This window comes from Mangifera indica, chromosome 2 (assembly GCF_011075055.1).
Source record: "Mangifera indica cultivar Alphonso chromosome 2, CATAS_Mindica_2.1, whole genome shotgun sequence".
In the NCBI taxonomy this organism is placed as follows: domain Eukaryota; kingdom Viridiplantae; phylum Streptophyta; class Magnoliopsida; order Sapindales; family Anacardiaceae; genus Mangifera; species Mangifera indica.
This window is the reverse complement of record NC_058138.1, coordinates 3,243,194-3,259,832: the sequence shown is the minus strand read 5'-3', so window position 1 is coordinate 3,259,832 and position 16,639 is coordinate 3,243,194. Positions and strand designations below refer to the sequence as shown.

General features: G+C 32.4%; 2 protein-coding genes across 6 annotated transcripts; both read left to right on the top strand.

The window, feature by feature from the left end:
• The first annotated feature begins 1,633 nt into the window (after positions 1-1,633).
• Positions 1,634-9,510, top strand: LOC123208824 (zinc finger CCCH domain-containing protein ZFN-like). 5 transcript variants are annotated; one of them, XM_044626395.1, is made up of 8 exons: positions 1,634-2,094; positions 3,247-3,404; positions 3,788-3,850; positions 4,982-5,101; positions 5,699-5,989; positions 7,091-7,417; positions 8,938-9,056; positions 9,166-9,510. In XM_044626395.1, the coding sequence occupies exons 1-7, from the start codon at positions 2,010-2,012 to the stop codon at positions 9,022-9,024; spliced, it is 1,131 nt and encodes a 376-aa protein (XP_044482330.1). In that variant the 5' UTR covers positions 1,634-2,009; the 3' UTR covers positions 9,025-9,056; positions 9,166-9,510. The 5 variants fall into 5 exon arrangements, with proteins under 5 accessions (XP_044482330.1, XP_044482329.1, XP_044482328.1 ...); XM_044626394.1 differs by having other exon boundaries at positions 8,938-9,074; XM_044626393.1 differs by having other exon boundaries at positions 8,923-9,056.
• Positions 9,511-15,084: 5,574 nt separating this feature from the next.
• On the top strand, positions 15,085-15,848 carry LOC123204641. Its single transcript, XM_044621417.1, has 2 exons — positions 15,085-15,425; positions 15,532-15,848. The coding sequence occupies exons 1-2, from the start codon at positions 15,336-15,338 to the stop codon at positions 15,802-15,804; spliced, it is 363 nt and encodes a 120-aa protein (XP_044477352.1). The 5' UTR covers positions 15,085-15,335; the 3' UTR covers positions 15,805-15,848.
• Positions 15,849-16,639: the final 791 nt, after the last annotated feature.

Genomic DNA, 16,639 nt, shown 5'->3' with positions numbered 1-16,639 from the left:
CTTTCTTTATTCTCCACGTGTCCATTAACTACTTGCAACTAAAATAATACTACCCAAAGACCCATGCGCAAGAAAGTCTATGATACATTGCGCACACGTGTGTTAAAAGTTGGCCTCATGCCACGTGGATAAACCAGAATTATCATGTTATAAAACACATTGTTATATTTAATTCAAACTTTCTGATTGTTTAAAATTTGACATCTCGTCTGTTTGTGTCGAAGTCCCAATTTATATATATGCACATTAAATTTATATTTATATATATATAAATTTAATATGCCATAACACGGTTATAAAAATATGATAATATTAATAATAATTTTAATTTTTTTATAAATCATATAAATAATAACTTAAATATAAAATATCTAATTGACTATTAAATATAATATAATATAATATATAATTAAAATTTAATTGTCACCAAATTATTATAAGAAATTAGAGATTTTGATGATAAGATTTCTTTTTTTTCTACTATTTTTTTGTAGAATTAAACTATTTTCCTTTTCATTTGACAACGATTTTTTTCATTCTTTTTTAGTGTTATTGTTTATGATTCGAACTAATCGAATTTGGTTATGAGTAGAATATTTTATACTTGATTTGATCTCAAACTAACGCTCAATATGGTTTGTGTCCCGATTAGCTATAAAGCTAGTGAATATTGGCTTCTATCCCAACTAAGGAGAGACAAGATGACTTGTTTTAAGCGAAAGAAAATATGTTTAAAATATTCCCCGTGGTAAGACTTATTTAAAAAATAAGTAATAATAATTTATAAATAAATTTTATTAAATTGTCAATATAAAATGGTGTGATAGTATTTTATTGAATGATTTTAAAATAAGAGAAAAAATAAATAATTATATTTTGTCATATCAGTCTGTATAAACAATCAATAAGATTTGTAAATTTTTTTCTTCAACAAGAGGGAGGATAAATATTAATGAATTAATTATATTACTATTCATGACACTCACATTTTTACGTTTCTATTAGGGGTGGATTTGATTCAAATTGTTTGAACTTGAATCGTTGTTCGGTTTGAATGAATCGATTTCCAATTTAAAAAACTTTGATTTAAACTTGGTTTGACTCGTATTGAAGCTTGTCTCACTGACGATTATTTTTCTTTTGAATCCGAATGACTCTTCTTCTTTTTTGATGATTTAAATAAATCAAACTTATTATCGAATTGATAATTCTATATTTTTGTCAAACTCTAATTAGGACTTATTCAGGTTCAATTTTTTCTTTATTTTGTAATGAAGAATCTCACTTGAACTTAGATTGTTATATTAGATTAGAACTAATCACATTGAATAAAAGAAACCTTAGGTTAAATGACTGTAATATTTATTGCAATTCCATTTTATTTTTTTATTAATTAATCACATTAGCTAGTACCAACATTCATCCATTAACAGTGTGCCACGTCATCATACAAACTATGCAATCACTAACTCAGCTACGGACAGTATCCCCCTCGCAAGTCAGATAGAATAACAGGTGTAAACGAAGCAAGGCGAGTACAGAGTCGAAGAAACTCTCGCGAGTGGGAAAAAAACGTAACGTCTTCCGTTTAGCGCAAAAACGCGGGTGAGAAAGAGAGAAATGTCTGGTCCGGTTGGTTGGTTCTTATTCTTATTCTTTTATTTTTTAAGTTTTCTGTGGAGAGGAGAAGACGACGCGCTCTCTCTCACTTTCCTGTTTTTCCCTTTCTTCCTTCACTCGCATCAAATTCAAAATAATAAAATCAAATAAAAATAATTATCAATAATTCAATCTTAGTCGTCCTCCCTGTTTATTGTGGTTGCTGTATTGAGTAATTTTCGCGCCATAATTCTCTCTTTTCTTCTGCTTCGTCCGTGCGTTTGTCAGTACGTTCCATGCTTCATCTGAATGATTTGATTGAAGAGTGAGAACGAACAGGCTCGGCGGAAGGCGGAGGATGGAGGTGACGGCGGAGAGGAGTGGAGAGGGAGTGTGGTGATGGAGGAAGAATGGAGTTTGAAGCCGGAATTTCGATGTCCCGTGGCGGCGGCGGTGTGACGGAGGGAACGTCACTGTCGACGTCGTTGAACCAAGGTTGGTTTGTTTAAAAAACGAATTGACTTTTTTTTTTTTTAATGGGGTTTGTTGCAGAGCAGTTTCTTTTGCTGGTCTTTTTGTTTGTTGATTCCGTGAATTGTCTGTTTTGTCCTTCTGATGTGTTGTGATTAGTTCATATTGATCGTCGATTGAATTTGTTTTATTATTAATGTTTTTTTATGGAATGTTTTATATGCTAGTCAAGCTCAAATATTTGTTTCGGTTTCATTACATTTTAGATTTAATGAAATATTTGTTGTTTAGATTAATTTGGAACACATTAAATTGTTGAATATGGTAAGAGGAAATCTATGGGTGATTTTTCAAATGGATGGTGCTTGTGAAATTAGAAATGAGGAATTTGCATTGCATTTAAGTTAAATGATTGAAGGGTTTGATTTCTAGTTTACGATGATTTAAGGATATGAATACGATCTTCAACAATTTTTTTGTAGATTGTTCTTGGTGATAGGATTCTTCTACAGTGATTTTGCTTTTGGATTGATTTAGTGTTAAGCTATGTCACTTCAACTTTAGTTATGTTTTTTTCTGTAGTGCTTTGCCACTTGATTAAATTCGATGTGTACAATTTCCTGTTTTGGTCTTATTTCTTTTCTAGAAATGGACTTTATGGTATATGTGTTTGGTAGTATTTACTTGTGACTGGAAGGAGAAATAAAAAATTCCTTGTATGATGCCATATGTTAGTCAATAAAGTAAAAATTATGAAGTTAGGCTTGGTGTTTATTTGGATCTAGGATAATATTAGAAAAAAGTGCATTCTAAAGGTTTTTTTCCCAAGGCATTGCAATTTATATGTTCCCTCATTCTGTTTTCCCAAGACTCAAGCAACTTTGAACATATTCTGAATAGTTTTGAAGTCTTTCTTTTTTTAGGGAATTGTGATATCTACCTATATGCTTTCATTTATTTTATGCAACTTTTAATTCTGGTTTCCTTTTGGGGACTTTCCTTGTGATTGTTCAGTATAATTTGGTTAAAGATACTCTACCCCCTGATGAATGAGAGTTTGAATGTTTCTGGAATATAATTTGTGCAGGAAATGAAACCTGAAATTGTATAATTTGATTGTTGAATGGCACGACTTTGTTATAAATGTTTTAATTCTACTCCTTTAATGTTTTTTAGATGCTATGTGGCAAATGACCTTGAGACCAAATGAAGCAATGGAATCTGGATCCTATCCTGAGCGTCCTGGCGAGCCAGATTGTTCTTACTACATCAGAACAGGCCTTTGTAGATTTGGGGCAACATGTCGATTTAATCATCCTCCTAATCGGAAGCTGGTATAAGCTGCAGCATGTTTGGACAATTCTTATGAACTCAAAGAGTAAATCATAAACAAATGAGATAATATTTATGCATCATGAGGTTCTTAGTTTTGAGGTTTTTTGTTCTTCTGTTCAAAGAAGGTGGTTGAATGGCTAGGCACATGTATCTTTGCACTATGTTGTACTTAATAGAAAATATTCTTATAAAATTATTGTTGACTCAATATTTAGTACACATGTAGATGCATACACGTACAGACCTGCTATCCTTGACTTTTATTTTTCAAGTTGACTGTATCCTCCTAAAAGTTTGAGCATCCTGGTTAACGGATTGTACCATGACACTACTTAGGCTTTTTGGGATTCAATATCTTCAACAAGCTTATTTTGAATTCCAGGCGATCGCTACTGCAAGGATTAAAGGGGAGTTCCCAGAAAGATTAGGACAACCTGAATGCCAGGCATGTATTTATTCTTCTTTTATCTGAATGAAGACACTGCATTCTTTATCTCATTCTTTGTAAAACCTTATTTTTACTGAAAATAGGAAAGATTTCAAGTTATTCTTACTGCAGTGTGTATGAATGTAAGACTAAGAACCTCCAGGTACTACACTGGAGTCATATGCCCCTGTTTGATATGAGGTGCCTCTAGTGAGTGTTGCTTAGATATTTCCTTTTGATTAAAACCACTCTAAAGAGAAGCACATTTAGGAGTTATTGTTGGTATAATTTGGACATTAATTAGAAAGTTACTGCAGGGTAATGTAGTTAATAGGGTATTTACTTGGGAAAATGAAAGTGGTGTTTGGGGGTTTCTGCTTAATCATTTCTATAACGAGTACAGCTTCAGGTTCGAGTGTTACTAGTTCGTTGTATTACACAGTTGACCTAGAATGATGACTGATTGTCACATTAACTTGATGCTCTGATATGAAGCCTTTGTGTACATCCTGGTCATGTCTCAGACTGCATAATTCACAATTTTTACGGGAAATTCCTAGTAAGCATTAGAAATTTGGGATGTTCTTCCTGCTAGATTTGTGTGAACATGATTTTTGACCATTAAATTGTCATTGTTATGCTTGTGTTTGGTTCTACATTGCACAATATTTAAGCTTATATACTGTCGTTAGGTCCTCACCTATCACTATCAGTTAAAAACTTGTTTCCATTAATATAATGATTCTGTGGACACTAATCAAATTTTAGTTTGAAACCCTTTGATTAGATAATTTGGAAGTTAAATGCCATTTAATTTATTTGGTAAGGGCTCTTACAATTGTTCAAAGGTGGTTTGTAATCCTGCCCACATGTGGGTTGAGGGAGTAGGGGTAAGGGGGAAACATTAGGGAATCTTTAAATCTTTAATTGCTTTGCTTTTGTTTTTGATGATTTCTATATTAAATAAAAATGTAGATAGAAGATGGAAATTGCATAATTGCATAATTGCATTGAATGCTAAAATGCTACATGCCATATGACTTTTTTTGTGTGTTTTTCTTTAATGGCTATGTTGTATATAGAAAATTACTTTATAATTTCTTGAACATCTCATACTGACAAGTTAATAATCTGCTTTGAACTATTCAGTACTACCTAAAGACGGGAACTTGCAAGTTTGGAGCAACATGCAAGTTTCATCATCCTAGAGACAAGGCCGGGATTGCTGGAAGAGTCTCTTTAAATGTTTTGGGCTATCCACTTCGCCCGGTTTGCAGTCTTTATTTTCCTTAAATTTTATAAGTAGAATTTTAATTTCATAATTTGATATTAATGCCTAATTTTTTTTTGTCTCATTCTGTTGTTTGTCTGTTTCTTTTTTTTTGATTGCTCAATACGAATACAGAACAAATTTTTGCACAATCCATATTTACTGGTCTAGTTTTGTGTTTATTGGGAAACATGATTTGCTCTGTGCATCTGTACAGTTATGTGACTATTCTCATTAGTGGCCAGGCAAATAATTTTGATTTTGCTTTGAGTGAGTGCAATTTTTGCTGATTTATCATTTATATATCTGGATCAATACTAGATATCATGGCCTTTAATATAGAGTAGCACTATGTACACAAATTTGTGCACAAACGATGATATGTTACCACGTGATTTGGTGTTGTTTTATTCCTATTCAAAATCATTCAATCACATGGTGACATATCATCGTTTGTGCACATAGTTTTATTTATGTGTTAACCCTTCTTGTAGTTTTACCTTTTCTTTTTCTAACACTTTATGTGTTGATATTTTTTTCTTCTTAAGTTAGATAATATCATTTATTTATTTGCTGTATTTCCTTGTTACCCCCAGAATGAAGCCGAGTGTGCTTATTATTTAAAAACTGGACGATGCAAATTTGGAGGCACTTGCAAATTCCACCATCCTCAACCAACCAACATGATGGTTTCATTGGGTGGCTCTCCTGTTTATCCCACTGTTCAATCTCCAACAACTCCTGGTCAACAGTCTTATCCAGGAGGAATTACAAACTGGCCCAGAGCATCTTTTATTCTCAGCCCACGTTGGCAAGCACCTTCTAGTTATGCACCTTTGATTTTATCTCAGGGAGTGGTTTCAGTTCCAGGTTGGAATGCGTACAGTGTAAGCTTTTTTGTACCCCTTTTAACTGAATACTGTGAATACATTAAGTATGATATTTTACATGTGTTGAGAGAGATATGAGTAGAAGCACCTAAACAAATCGTGGTCTTAGAAAGAAGGAAGTAATTGCATGAAATTTGTGAAAAGATATGAAGGCCGGGGAGTTCATTATTTTCACCTTTAATCAAATTCGGCCATTTATGTGATCAACTTCCATCGTAAATACCTAATTTGAGTTCAATGGGAAGTTGACTCTTAAGAATTGCCTCTTTGGATATGCCAAAGTAACCATTAGGAAGAGAAATTTTCTAAATTGTCATCCATAAGCTTGTAATTATTGTAGTATCATGTAGTGTATGATTCTGGGAGTGCTCTAGAGTAGAGCTGCGCATGAGCCAAGCTGTTCGTGAGTAACTCGAGGCTTGGCTTGGCTTGGCTCGAGCTGAGCTTGAGTTCGAGCCACCCAAGTTCGACTTTTAAACTGAATTTGAGCTTGATGTTGGCTAGTTCAATGAGCTCTCGAGTTCATGGCTCGAGTGAAATACCATTATGCCCCTAAAAGTTTCTAATCTTGTACTTATACCTTTAAAATCTAATATGTTAGCTTTGAATATAGGAAATAATTGATAAAAATATATGTTATGGGGGTTTATATGCAAGGAGGTAAAATATAATTTTTTAAGTTGACCTTGAGCTTAGATCCTACCAGCTCAGCGAGCTCAGACTCTATATATATATGCAATCAAATTGAGCTCAAGCCAAGTTGAGCTAAGCCATAGCTTGGCTCGTTTGCGCCCCTACTCTAGAGCAAGTAAGAAACATGAAATTTGTGTCATTATTTTAAAGTGAACATAACTTGTATAATCTAATGGATGTTACAGCATATAACTTTTAGATTCTGTAAATGGTGTTTTAAGTTTTCTTAAAAGACCTGTGTTTATCTTATTTTATTTTGCTCTGTGTCGTTGTTGATATTTAGCAATAGAGCTGTCAATAGCCATGATTTTTTATAGAAAAAATTTGGTAATGTCCATCTTTGCTTAGTAAAATTTGTGTTATTTTAGATTTTGAAAACATCCTCATGGATTCCCATTCTTTCAGGGTCAGCTGGGGTCAGTTGCTTCTTCTGAGAACCCACAACAAACAGTGGGAAACAATCAAATATATGGCACTTCACGCCAGAGTGAACCCGCAACTTCGACTGCAGGGCAATATTCCGCATACCGTTCTGGTTCAGTCCCTGTAGGGTTTTATGCATTGCAAAGGGAACATGTATTTCCTGAGAGACCTGGCCAGCCTGAATGCCAGTTTTACATGAAGACTGGAGATTGTAAGTTTGGTGCAGTTTGTAGATTCCATCATCCGAGAGAAAGACTACCTCCTGTTCCAGACTGTGTATTGAGCCCCATAGGCCTTCCATTACGTCCGGTAAGTTGCAATAATGGTCGGTTGTATCCTTTAATTTTGTTTCTTTAGTTTTAACATATGGAAGCCTACCTGTACTCATGGTCGAGTTCTAATCAAGGGTTTTATGATTACTTGACTTGGGGTTGTGTAATGATATTGCTTCTGACTACGACTGTATAAATATATTTTTTCTGTTGTCAAAATTCCTTTTATCATTTTTTATATGGATCAAGTGTCTCTTCTGCAATGAGAAATATAATGAATATAAGGAATATTTGTTGCTGCAAGGTAATTTACCTACCCAATTTTAAATTAACTTCTTTGTCTCTCTTCGGACGCCTAGATGAATTGAATTACTTGTTCACATTATTCCTGATGTTTTTATTTAATCAACACATCTTCATTCTTGAAACTACTGGAGTTAGATTCTCTGAATCTTGCTTGGTTCATTAGAGAAGTCCTTGTTCAAGGATTTCTCTCTTATAATCTGTTACTGCCCATGGAAAATGCATAAACAGCATGCAGGATACATCATCTGAAGTGTATTATTTTAGCATTCAATTTATTAAGAATTGATGAGAAGGTTACATACAGTATGATTAAACTGCTTTATACACTTAAACAGGGAGAACCTTTGTGCATCTTCTATTCACGTTATGGTATTTGCAAGTTTGGTCCAAGTTGCAAGTTTGACCACCCTATGGAAATTTTCGCATATAATCTATCTGCATCATCGTCAGCTGATGCGTCTGCTTGATGCTATTTTTGTCACCAACTTTATAACCAGAAAGGCTTGTTGAAGCAGGCTCAGGAAAGCCCAGGTGCCTCTCATTAACCGAAACTAGGCAGATGTCTCCTGGTGATGATGATATAACTAGGCAAATGTCTCCTGGTGATGATGATATTGACACAGGGATAAGTGGTCTCTCAACTGATGGGTACTTCAGCAATATTTGGTTGGACAACTAAAGTAATCTGTAAATTCATTTCCTGTTGAGGGGGATGTACAGATTTCATGTTAAGTTCATTATGTTCTTCTGATTCAGTTGACATACTCGACTCTGAATTTGATATTGCTGCATTGTATAAAAATCTGAAATAATTGTCACATTTGGTAAAACCCAGTGTGAACGTTTCATCTTTCCCAAAGTCAGTCTTTTGCTCTTCATGATTTATTTTTTGACCAATATGTTATATGAAGCACCCTTCTGCAAATTTTTTGCACTCACTCTACTTCTCCAATGAATGCCTACATAGGCCCCAGATTTCTAATAATGTTGCATATGTTTTTGCCTGCTTTTCATGAAACTACTGACCATTATTGCCTTGAAGTCATTGTCATCTTTTTGTTTTCAACTTCTTCTCTACTACTTTTTCCATTGCAGGTCTCTCTTATTTCAAATTTGGTTCTCATTGTACAATTTTCTCCTCTTTTACCCTCACCTCAAAATAACGATCTTTGTGAAATCCTTGAAGTTTGATTTATATTTTTTATGTTTGATTGCCTTAATCATTTTGTTAGACAGGTTTTTGTCTTGCAGAGGCCTACATGGTCAACATTTTGTTTGAACAGTATAAACTGGAGGCCAAAGAATAAAGTTGAAAGATGCTGTTCATATTACCTCTGAAGTTCTCCAAGTCTTGCAGATTTCTCTCCTTGGTAACTCGGATATCAAATGTGCATATACCACTCACTTCTGCTTTAGTGGAGTTTGCTTTGGTTGCTTTTTTTCTTCGATACCATCCATTCTTATGTTTATTTTTTTCAGGTGAGTTGACACAGAACGGAATCAGTCACAGAACATATTGTATCCAGCAAACTCATTAGACTGTGATAAATATCCTTGAAGAACTTAAAGCAGGTATCACAAGAACATGAAAATGGGATGACTATCTATAGTTTAAAGGTCAAGGAGAGTCTGCAATTATTGGGAACTTGCGGAATTCCGGCTTACACTGTAAAAAAAGGTTTTGCATACTTTTGCAGCCTACTTGTTTTGTTTGATTGTTATATATATATGTTTATGCCTGTATTTGTTTTAATTGGATTGCATTGTGATTCATGAGCAAATACACCCCAGAAATGATAACATGCATCTAATGTTTTTGGGTGATCTGATTAGTGACTTTAGATCAATAGGAATTCAAATCCATAGTGCTTCGATTTGTTTGATTACGTGTTCATATTTACACACAACGAATAACAGAGTCATGAAAGATGATCAGGATAGTGTATATTGTGACTTTTTAGATGTATCGCACCAGCCCACTTATGGAGTCGTTGGATTAATCACCTTTATAAGAATCATCTTTATCATCTTTGCTATAAAAGTTTTAAGTCTATAGCTTCAGAGAGGTGGACCTTTTTTGCAGTTTTATTCATTAGTCAGCATAGAGTTAAATAAATCTTCTGTTAGGACTCATATTTAGGTGGCAAATGGGCAGTTGTGAAATGGGGAAGTGGACAATTATGAAAAGGCAGTTTTGAAATCTGGAGTGGGCAGTTACCAAGGTTGCTATGGCAAGAATAAAAGTGGGAAACATGAGGGCAGTTTATGAAGACAATTATGGGTAAGTATAAAAGAGGGATTTCAAAAGGAAAGAAGCAAGGGAAATTGGGTTTTGTTTGGGCAGCCTTTGGCTGATTAAGATATAGAGTTGGCTTCTTGAAAGCCATTGTAAGGGAGAGTTTAACCTTTTGAATGCTAGAAAAATTAGGGAGAGAATTTGACCTCTTGAATGCCAGACCTAGGAGGGGAAATTGTTGATTTTTTTCATTTTGTTACTATTTTGTGTGTAAAGGATTAGGAAATTCTCATCCATTGTAAAATTAGTTGAATCAATACAAATTTATTGTCTAATTTATTTCACCATTTTCTACTGTTAATATGTTTGCTTGTAATTTGTTGGGTTCCTAACATCTTCCCAAATTATTGTGTTTAAATTCCTTTGATTCCTTTCCCTTATGGCTCATTCCACAAATTTGGAAGAAAACTACATTATGACTAATTTTGAATATATGTTTGTTTTGCGGGATTCTAATCTCAAACACGGGTTTGTAAAGTGATTTGGAAGATACCTAGATTATCTTTAATTTCGAACACATATTTGCAAACTGAGTTATCCATATCTAGATTATGAAAAAGTAGAATATTAGAGTGATATTGTATTAGTTTCACCTAATATTTTGGGCATAGCCACAAGTTAAAACCTTCTTATTCATGTGAACATCGGTCACAACCACTCATCAAAAGGCACTTTTGAAGTACTCTTTCTTAAAGCATATTAATGTATTCTTTAAGCGATTTTTATGTTTATGAATTATATACCAAATGGTATGCAGACTAAAGTTGTACAAATTGTATTGACAAGTGTTTATGTTACGATCACAAATGTAGTATAAAAGTTAGATTTTATATTGTAAAATATAGGTTTCTTGTGGAGGTTTATGTAGTTTTATACTCGTTAATCTCAACTAAGAGTTTTTGTGATATAGTTCTCTTAGTCGCAATTGTGTATTACGGATAGTGACATTGACATTGACAAAAAGTTTGCGCATAGTGAACTCACATGGGATCAGGGATGTAAAGGATTTCTGATGTGATTTTAGTTCAAGTTCAAATATTAGATGAGTTATATCGGGATGATTAAGCAAGTTCAATTCCAAACACAACTCTAAACTACCATAACTCAATAGAAAAATAAGTTTCAGCCAAATAGGTTTCAAGAGAAACTTCGGCCAAGGGAGAAAATGATAAGAGATGAGAGTAAGAACAAGCAAGTAACAATTTAATCAATAAACTAAGGCCTAAAGGGAACCCACTAGCCTTGAATCACCACTAACCCCCTGGTCAAGAGTTGGATAAAGGGGAATTGCAAAACACTTGTAAGGAAAATTTTCTTCAATATTCAAGTAAAAAAAAAAGTACATCATCCGAGGAGCCTTTAAATAGGCTTCAAATTACATTTAAATGAAACCTAAATGAAGCCTAAATGAAGTTACATTACATTTCAAGGTCATTTGGCTTTAATTTTTATGTTAATCCCAAAGAAGAATGTAAGGCAAGGGAAGGCCAAATTGTCATAAATTGCCTTGCTAAAAGAAGTAATTCCTAGAGCCATGTGATATGTCAACTCTTGTCTCCTTCTTTGAGCTTCTTTGACTTGCTTAACTTCACCCAAGACAACTGATAAACTTAATTAAATATAGTTTAGTACAAAAACAAGTAAAGTGCATAATTAAACAATAAAATACATATAACTAATTAAACTCTCTATTGGGCTTGTTAGACTTTTAATGGACTCAAGTGATAAGAGAGTGATCAAAGGAGGGTTTGAGACCCCAAAATGAAAGTAGAGACGAAATGGGTTTGAACATAGCTTAGGTTTGTGCTTGCTTCTCTTCAAAACAAGGTTTTGGACTTCACACTTCATGTAGGGTCGAATTTGTCAAATGATGAGATTGGACTTGGTATTCTTTTATCAGTCTTGATTGGATTGCACTTGATGGTGTCTTGGATGGATTATGGATCGGGCATAGACCTTCAATTGGATCCGGGTTTGGATCAATTTCACATTGTAAAAAACATAAACCTTTGTTGTATAATTTATATAGTCTAGGTATCTCCAGATTTTAATCAGAAGGTAAATAAGAATGATGTGTTCATAATAGTTAGCATGTATATGTAGATTTATTTAATATTGGTTGACCTTAGATTTGTTTGGGTCCACATAAAATTCTTGAAACCTATCTGATATCAATGGGCCCGTAAAACAAATCAATCAAAAGTCTAAACTTTAGATGGACAAAGCGGCTAGATGGGCAAAGGCAATTATCTCCTTATTGGCAACTCATTATTGATTGAAATTGAGTGCACGCAACCATCTCTTTAAAACTTGAACCACCCGGTTGAGAATCAGTGTCAAGTCTAGTTTAGGTCATGGCTAAAATATGTTTTAACCATTAAGTTTATTTTAAATTCTTAATTATATGATGTTGATATCATAAGTCAATTCAGATAGGTTAAACCAATCGACTTATAAACTGATCTTTATATTGGGCCAATATCCGATACAGGCTAAAAACATTGTAGATATAAGCTGTAGTCGATAATGTCACCTTCTATCTTAACTACGTATTATAATAAAAACCTCTTAATATAAGATTTTGATTAGCTTATTTTACCCCATTCAAGCAATTAATCTTGTCTCTTGTTGACCTGTTGATTTTTGGTTTGACAACAATTTCTCAGTCTAAATTCTGGCTAGGTTAATTTACAAAACCTAATGTTGAATTTGATCTAAAGTATTTGAACTTAAATTCAAACTGAATGATTCAAGTTTCAAGTTTAAGTTAATTTAAATATTTGAGTTCAAATCATTTAAGATCGAATTTAAAATGAAATTATTTTCAAGTAGTTTAAGTTTTAATTGATCGATTTTAAACAAACATCAAATTGTCTCCTTTGAATCCTAATTTGCACTCAATAATTTGCAAAGAGGAATTTGACAAATTTTTGGGAGAGTTTTGAGTTGAGCTTCGTTCGGATTCAATAATTTATTTACAAAAAGGAATTTGGCAAAATTTTTGGTGAGTTTTGGAGCAATTATTATCAACGAGGAAAATTTGATGAAAATTTTCTATAAATGAAAACTCTTTTAAGTACGAGATACCGTTAGCTTCAATAACATTACCATGTTTTGACTAAGAGGTGCCAATGGTTAATTACATGACCAAATGGCTGTGTCCCACCAAAGATTTGATATAATAACAAATTTCACCCACTAAATTTAAAAAAAACTATATTTTCACCAATTTGTGAAAGTCGAATGATAGTTTTAATAATCAAAGGGTATATATACATTTTGTCAAAATATTATAATAGAGTGTAATTAACTACATTTTGTCTCTAATGTTTAAAATATTACAATAACACCCCTATCTGATTGAGCTATAAAATGTATTATGGGGGTATAAATTTATTTATTAAAAATTTATTAGGGGTGATTATATTCCCTTAACTTGTTTTAAAAATTATTAAATTCACCTCATATATTTTAAAAATATATATTCTTAATAGTTTAAATATGACATTAGTACCTCTAATTTGTTATGTTTTGTTCAATATTTTTGGAGTATAACTGTCTTTTTTAAATTATTGAAATACATATTAAAATTTTAAAAATTTAAAACACTCCAATTATTTTCAAATTACTAAAGCCCCCGAAAATATTCATTAACAACCCAAACATTTTTAAAAATTAATTTCATCTCCAAATATATGTTTATACATTATTGATACCCTATGTATATTTGTACTTGTAAAATTTTTTATTATTTTTAATTGAAATTAATATAAATTGTGGGTACAAGAAATTATTTAATAAAAAAATGGGGGAAAATGTTATTTAAATTGAGGGCTTCTTTGTCTTTTCCACAATTTTTGGAAAAAATTAATAAATGGGTGGGAAAATAGTTTCTTCAAACTTAAAGGGTTGGAATATACTTTTATCAAACCTTTAGTGGAAAATAGTTATTTGGTCTTCAAACTTAAAGGGTTAAAATTTTTCCATTGGCCAAAAACTTATTCCCATCCAAAGTTTGGTGAAATCTTAAACTCATATCCATTAATTTTTAAAAACTTAAATACCTATTGTTCTATTAAAATTCATTGTTAGAGTTAAAAAGTAAAAATATCATTTAATTAAAAATATTAAAAAAATTAAAAATTTATCGCTTTTGTCTATAAGTTTAAAAACCTAACAATTTCCTTTCATTTAAAGTTTAAAAAGTGATTACTGTTTAGGTTTCTTTTTTGTCACCACTTTTGATGACTATCACTGACTTTGGTCGGATTCTCTCTCTTTCCCGATTTCCCTCCATCTCGATTCTAGCCATCTTCATTAGAGATGATAAATTAGTCAATTCATATCAATTTTAAGGGGGGAAAAAGTTTCACAATGGTTTTTGATAAGTATGAAATATTTCTATTTTTAATGAGTTTACATCCATTATTTGAACTACTTTCAATAAATCTCTGTTGAAAAATAGAATATCAAAATTACAAGTAACTATTCATACTAATTTTATTAAATTTCCATAAATTTTTAAACCTAGTTTAAGATTTCTTTTTTCTAAACAACTAGTCCACTCCTAATTATTTATACTAATTGAAGAAAAACATAATAAATATAGTAACATAGATAGCCCAAAAAGCCTATACTATGAAACAAGATATTCAACCTACTAGGTCTAGATAAGGTGGGATTGAGTTCAAACTAGACCTAACTTTGAAATTAACACTAAATTAAACCATGAATTTGATTAAAAAATAATTGAATATCAAATTTGCTTCAAGATAATTTGAATTCAATTCGTTTAATTTAAATTAGAATTTGAGTTTGAGTAACTCATATCAAATTTGACCTCTGTACAAATGTATTATAAATTAATACAAGTGAAAAAGAAGTTTAGAATAAATATTATGTACTTGCCATTAGTATAATTTAATAATTTATTAATGCAGTTCTAAAAGCATTTAAGCTATTGGAGCATTTTGAATTGTGGTTAAATCAGGCAAATCTTATCAAATGGCAACACCCTCCACTTTTAGGTTCTAGTCCAAAAAATGCACCAACCATTTTCTCATCAACTTTCCTTTTCTCCAAACAATTTCCCAAGACTTCATTTAAATCCCACCCATCATCAAATTAAAGACTTTAAAGGCTTCAACTTTTTACTTGAAACTTTCAATTTCACTTTTTTTTTTCTCTTTATATATTTAGACATCAAATCAAATCAAAGAAACCAAAAACCCATGTCCAAAAAGTCTCAAAAGCAACCCAAAACCCATCCCATCAGCTCCAACTCCCCAGTCTTTTTACCCAATTTCCCTCTTGTTTTAGCTCAACCCCATCGAAACCCACTTCCAAAGCCACCATGTCTCCCTGGAGAATGCCTTTCTTTCTCTTGTTTCTCCTCATTTTGGCTAATGTGATCACTTCCATTGAAGCAACTTCACTAACCCAAGTAAGTGTTTTTATTTTTCACCTCAAAGTTTAGATCTTTTGCTCTTTTTTGTAATGAAGATTGGAATATTTATTGTGGGTTTGTTTTGTTTCTTGATCATTTTGAGGAAAATGGGCCTTCCTTGAAGGAGGAGAAGAGGAGCCAGGAGAGCTTGATGGTGCCTCTAAGGGAGGAGAAGTTTGTGATGATGATGAATGAAACAAGAAGAAAGCTCAATAGTTTTCGGATATGTGCTCTTTGTACTTGCTGTGGAGGAGCTAAAGGGTTGTGTTTGCCATCTCCTTGTTGCTATGCAATTAATTGCAACATTCCACATAGGCCTTTTGGGTTCTGTTCTTTCACTCCTAGGACCTGCAATTGCTTTGGTTGTCATCTCTGAGTAAAATCTCTTTTTATAAGAAAATAAAAATTAATTTTAGTCTCTGTTTGGGAGTGTGAAATGGGGAAGAAAGAAAGAATATCTGTTCTTGATTTGTTTGTTTGTTTATAATATTAGTCATAATTTATTATTATAAAGTGTTAGTGAGTAATATTATTGTTTGGGGATTTGCTATTAGATTTTAAGAAGAAAAAAAATAGGAATACTTAGAGGTAGAATGCTATAAATTAGAGCATTTTGTTGAGTATTTTAGGAGTCCTTTGTTTATGAAGCTAATCTTTGTTTAAACATTATTTTAATGTTAGTGCTCAGTTGGGCTGCTGTGTCACTCATGACAAACATTAAGACATCTTTCTATAATTTTTTTTTTTTTTAGTTTTTCTTGTGAGTGTAATCCACTTATGCTTAGGATTGGATTTTATATGAGCTTGATATTTGAATTCAGATTGATTAAGTATGAGTGAAAGATTGAATTCATTTTCATAAAATAAACCAAGTTTGAGATTGAGCTGACATGGATCGAATTCATAGTAAAATTATTTTTTAATCAAGTTTAAGTTTCAATTCATCGATTTTGAATTGATTCTTTTGAATTCAAGCCAATCTCGAGTTGAGCCTTGTTTAGGTTCCGCCGAGATCAAATCAAGCCTTACTTATGCTATTAGCAACATCTAGGGTATTAATGTAATTATTATTTTATTATTACTATCCTTATCCTTAATTTCCACTAATGTTTCCCTTTCATCCACTACTTAATGCTTTCATTATATTGGTTTCTACTCTTTACTCCTTGTTTGTGTTGTTCTGAGTGTTAGAATTCTCTCTTTCACTATAT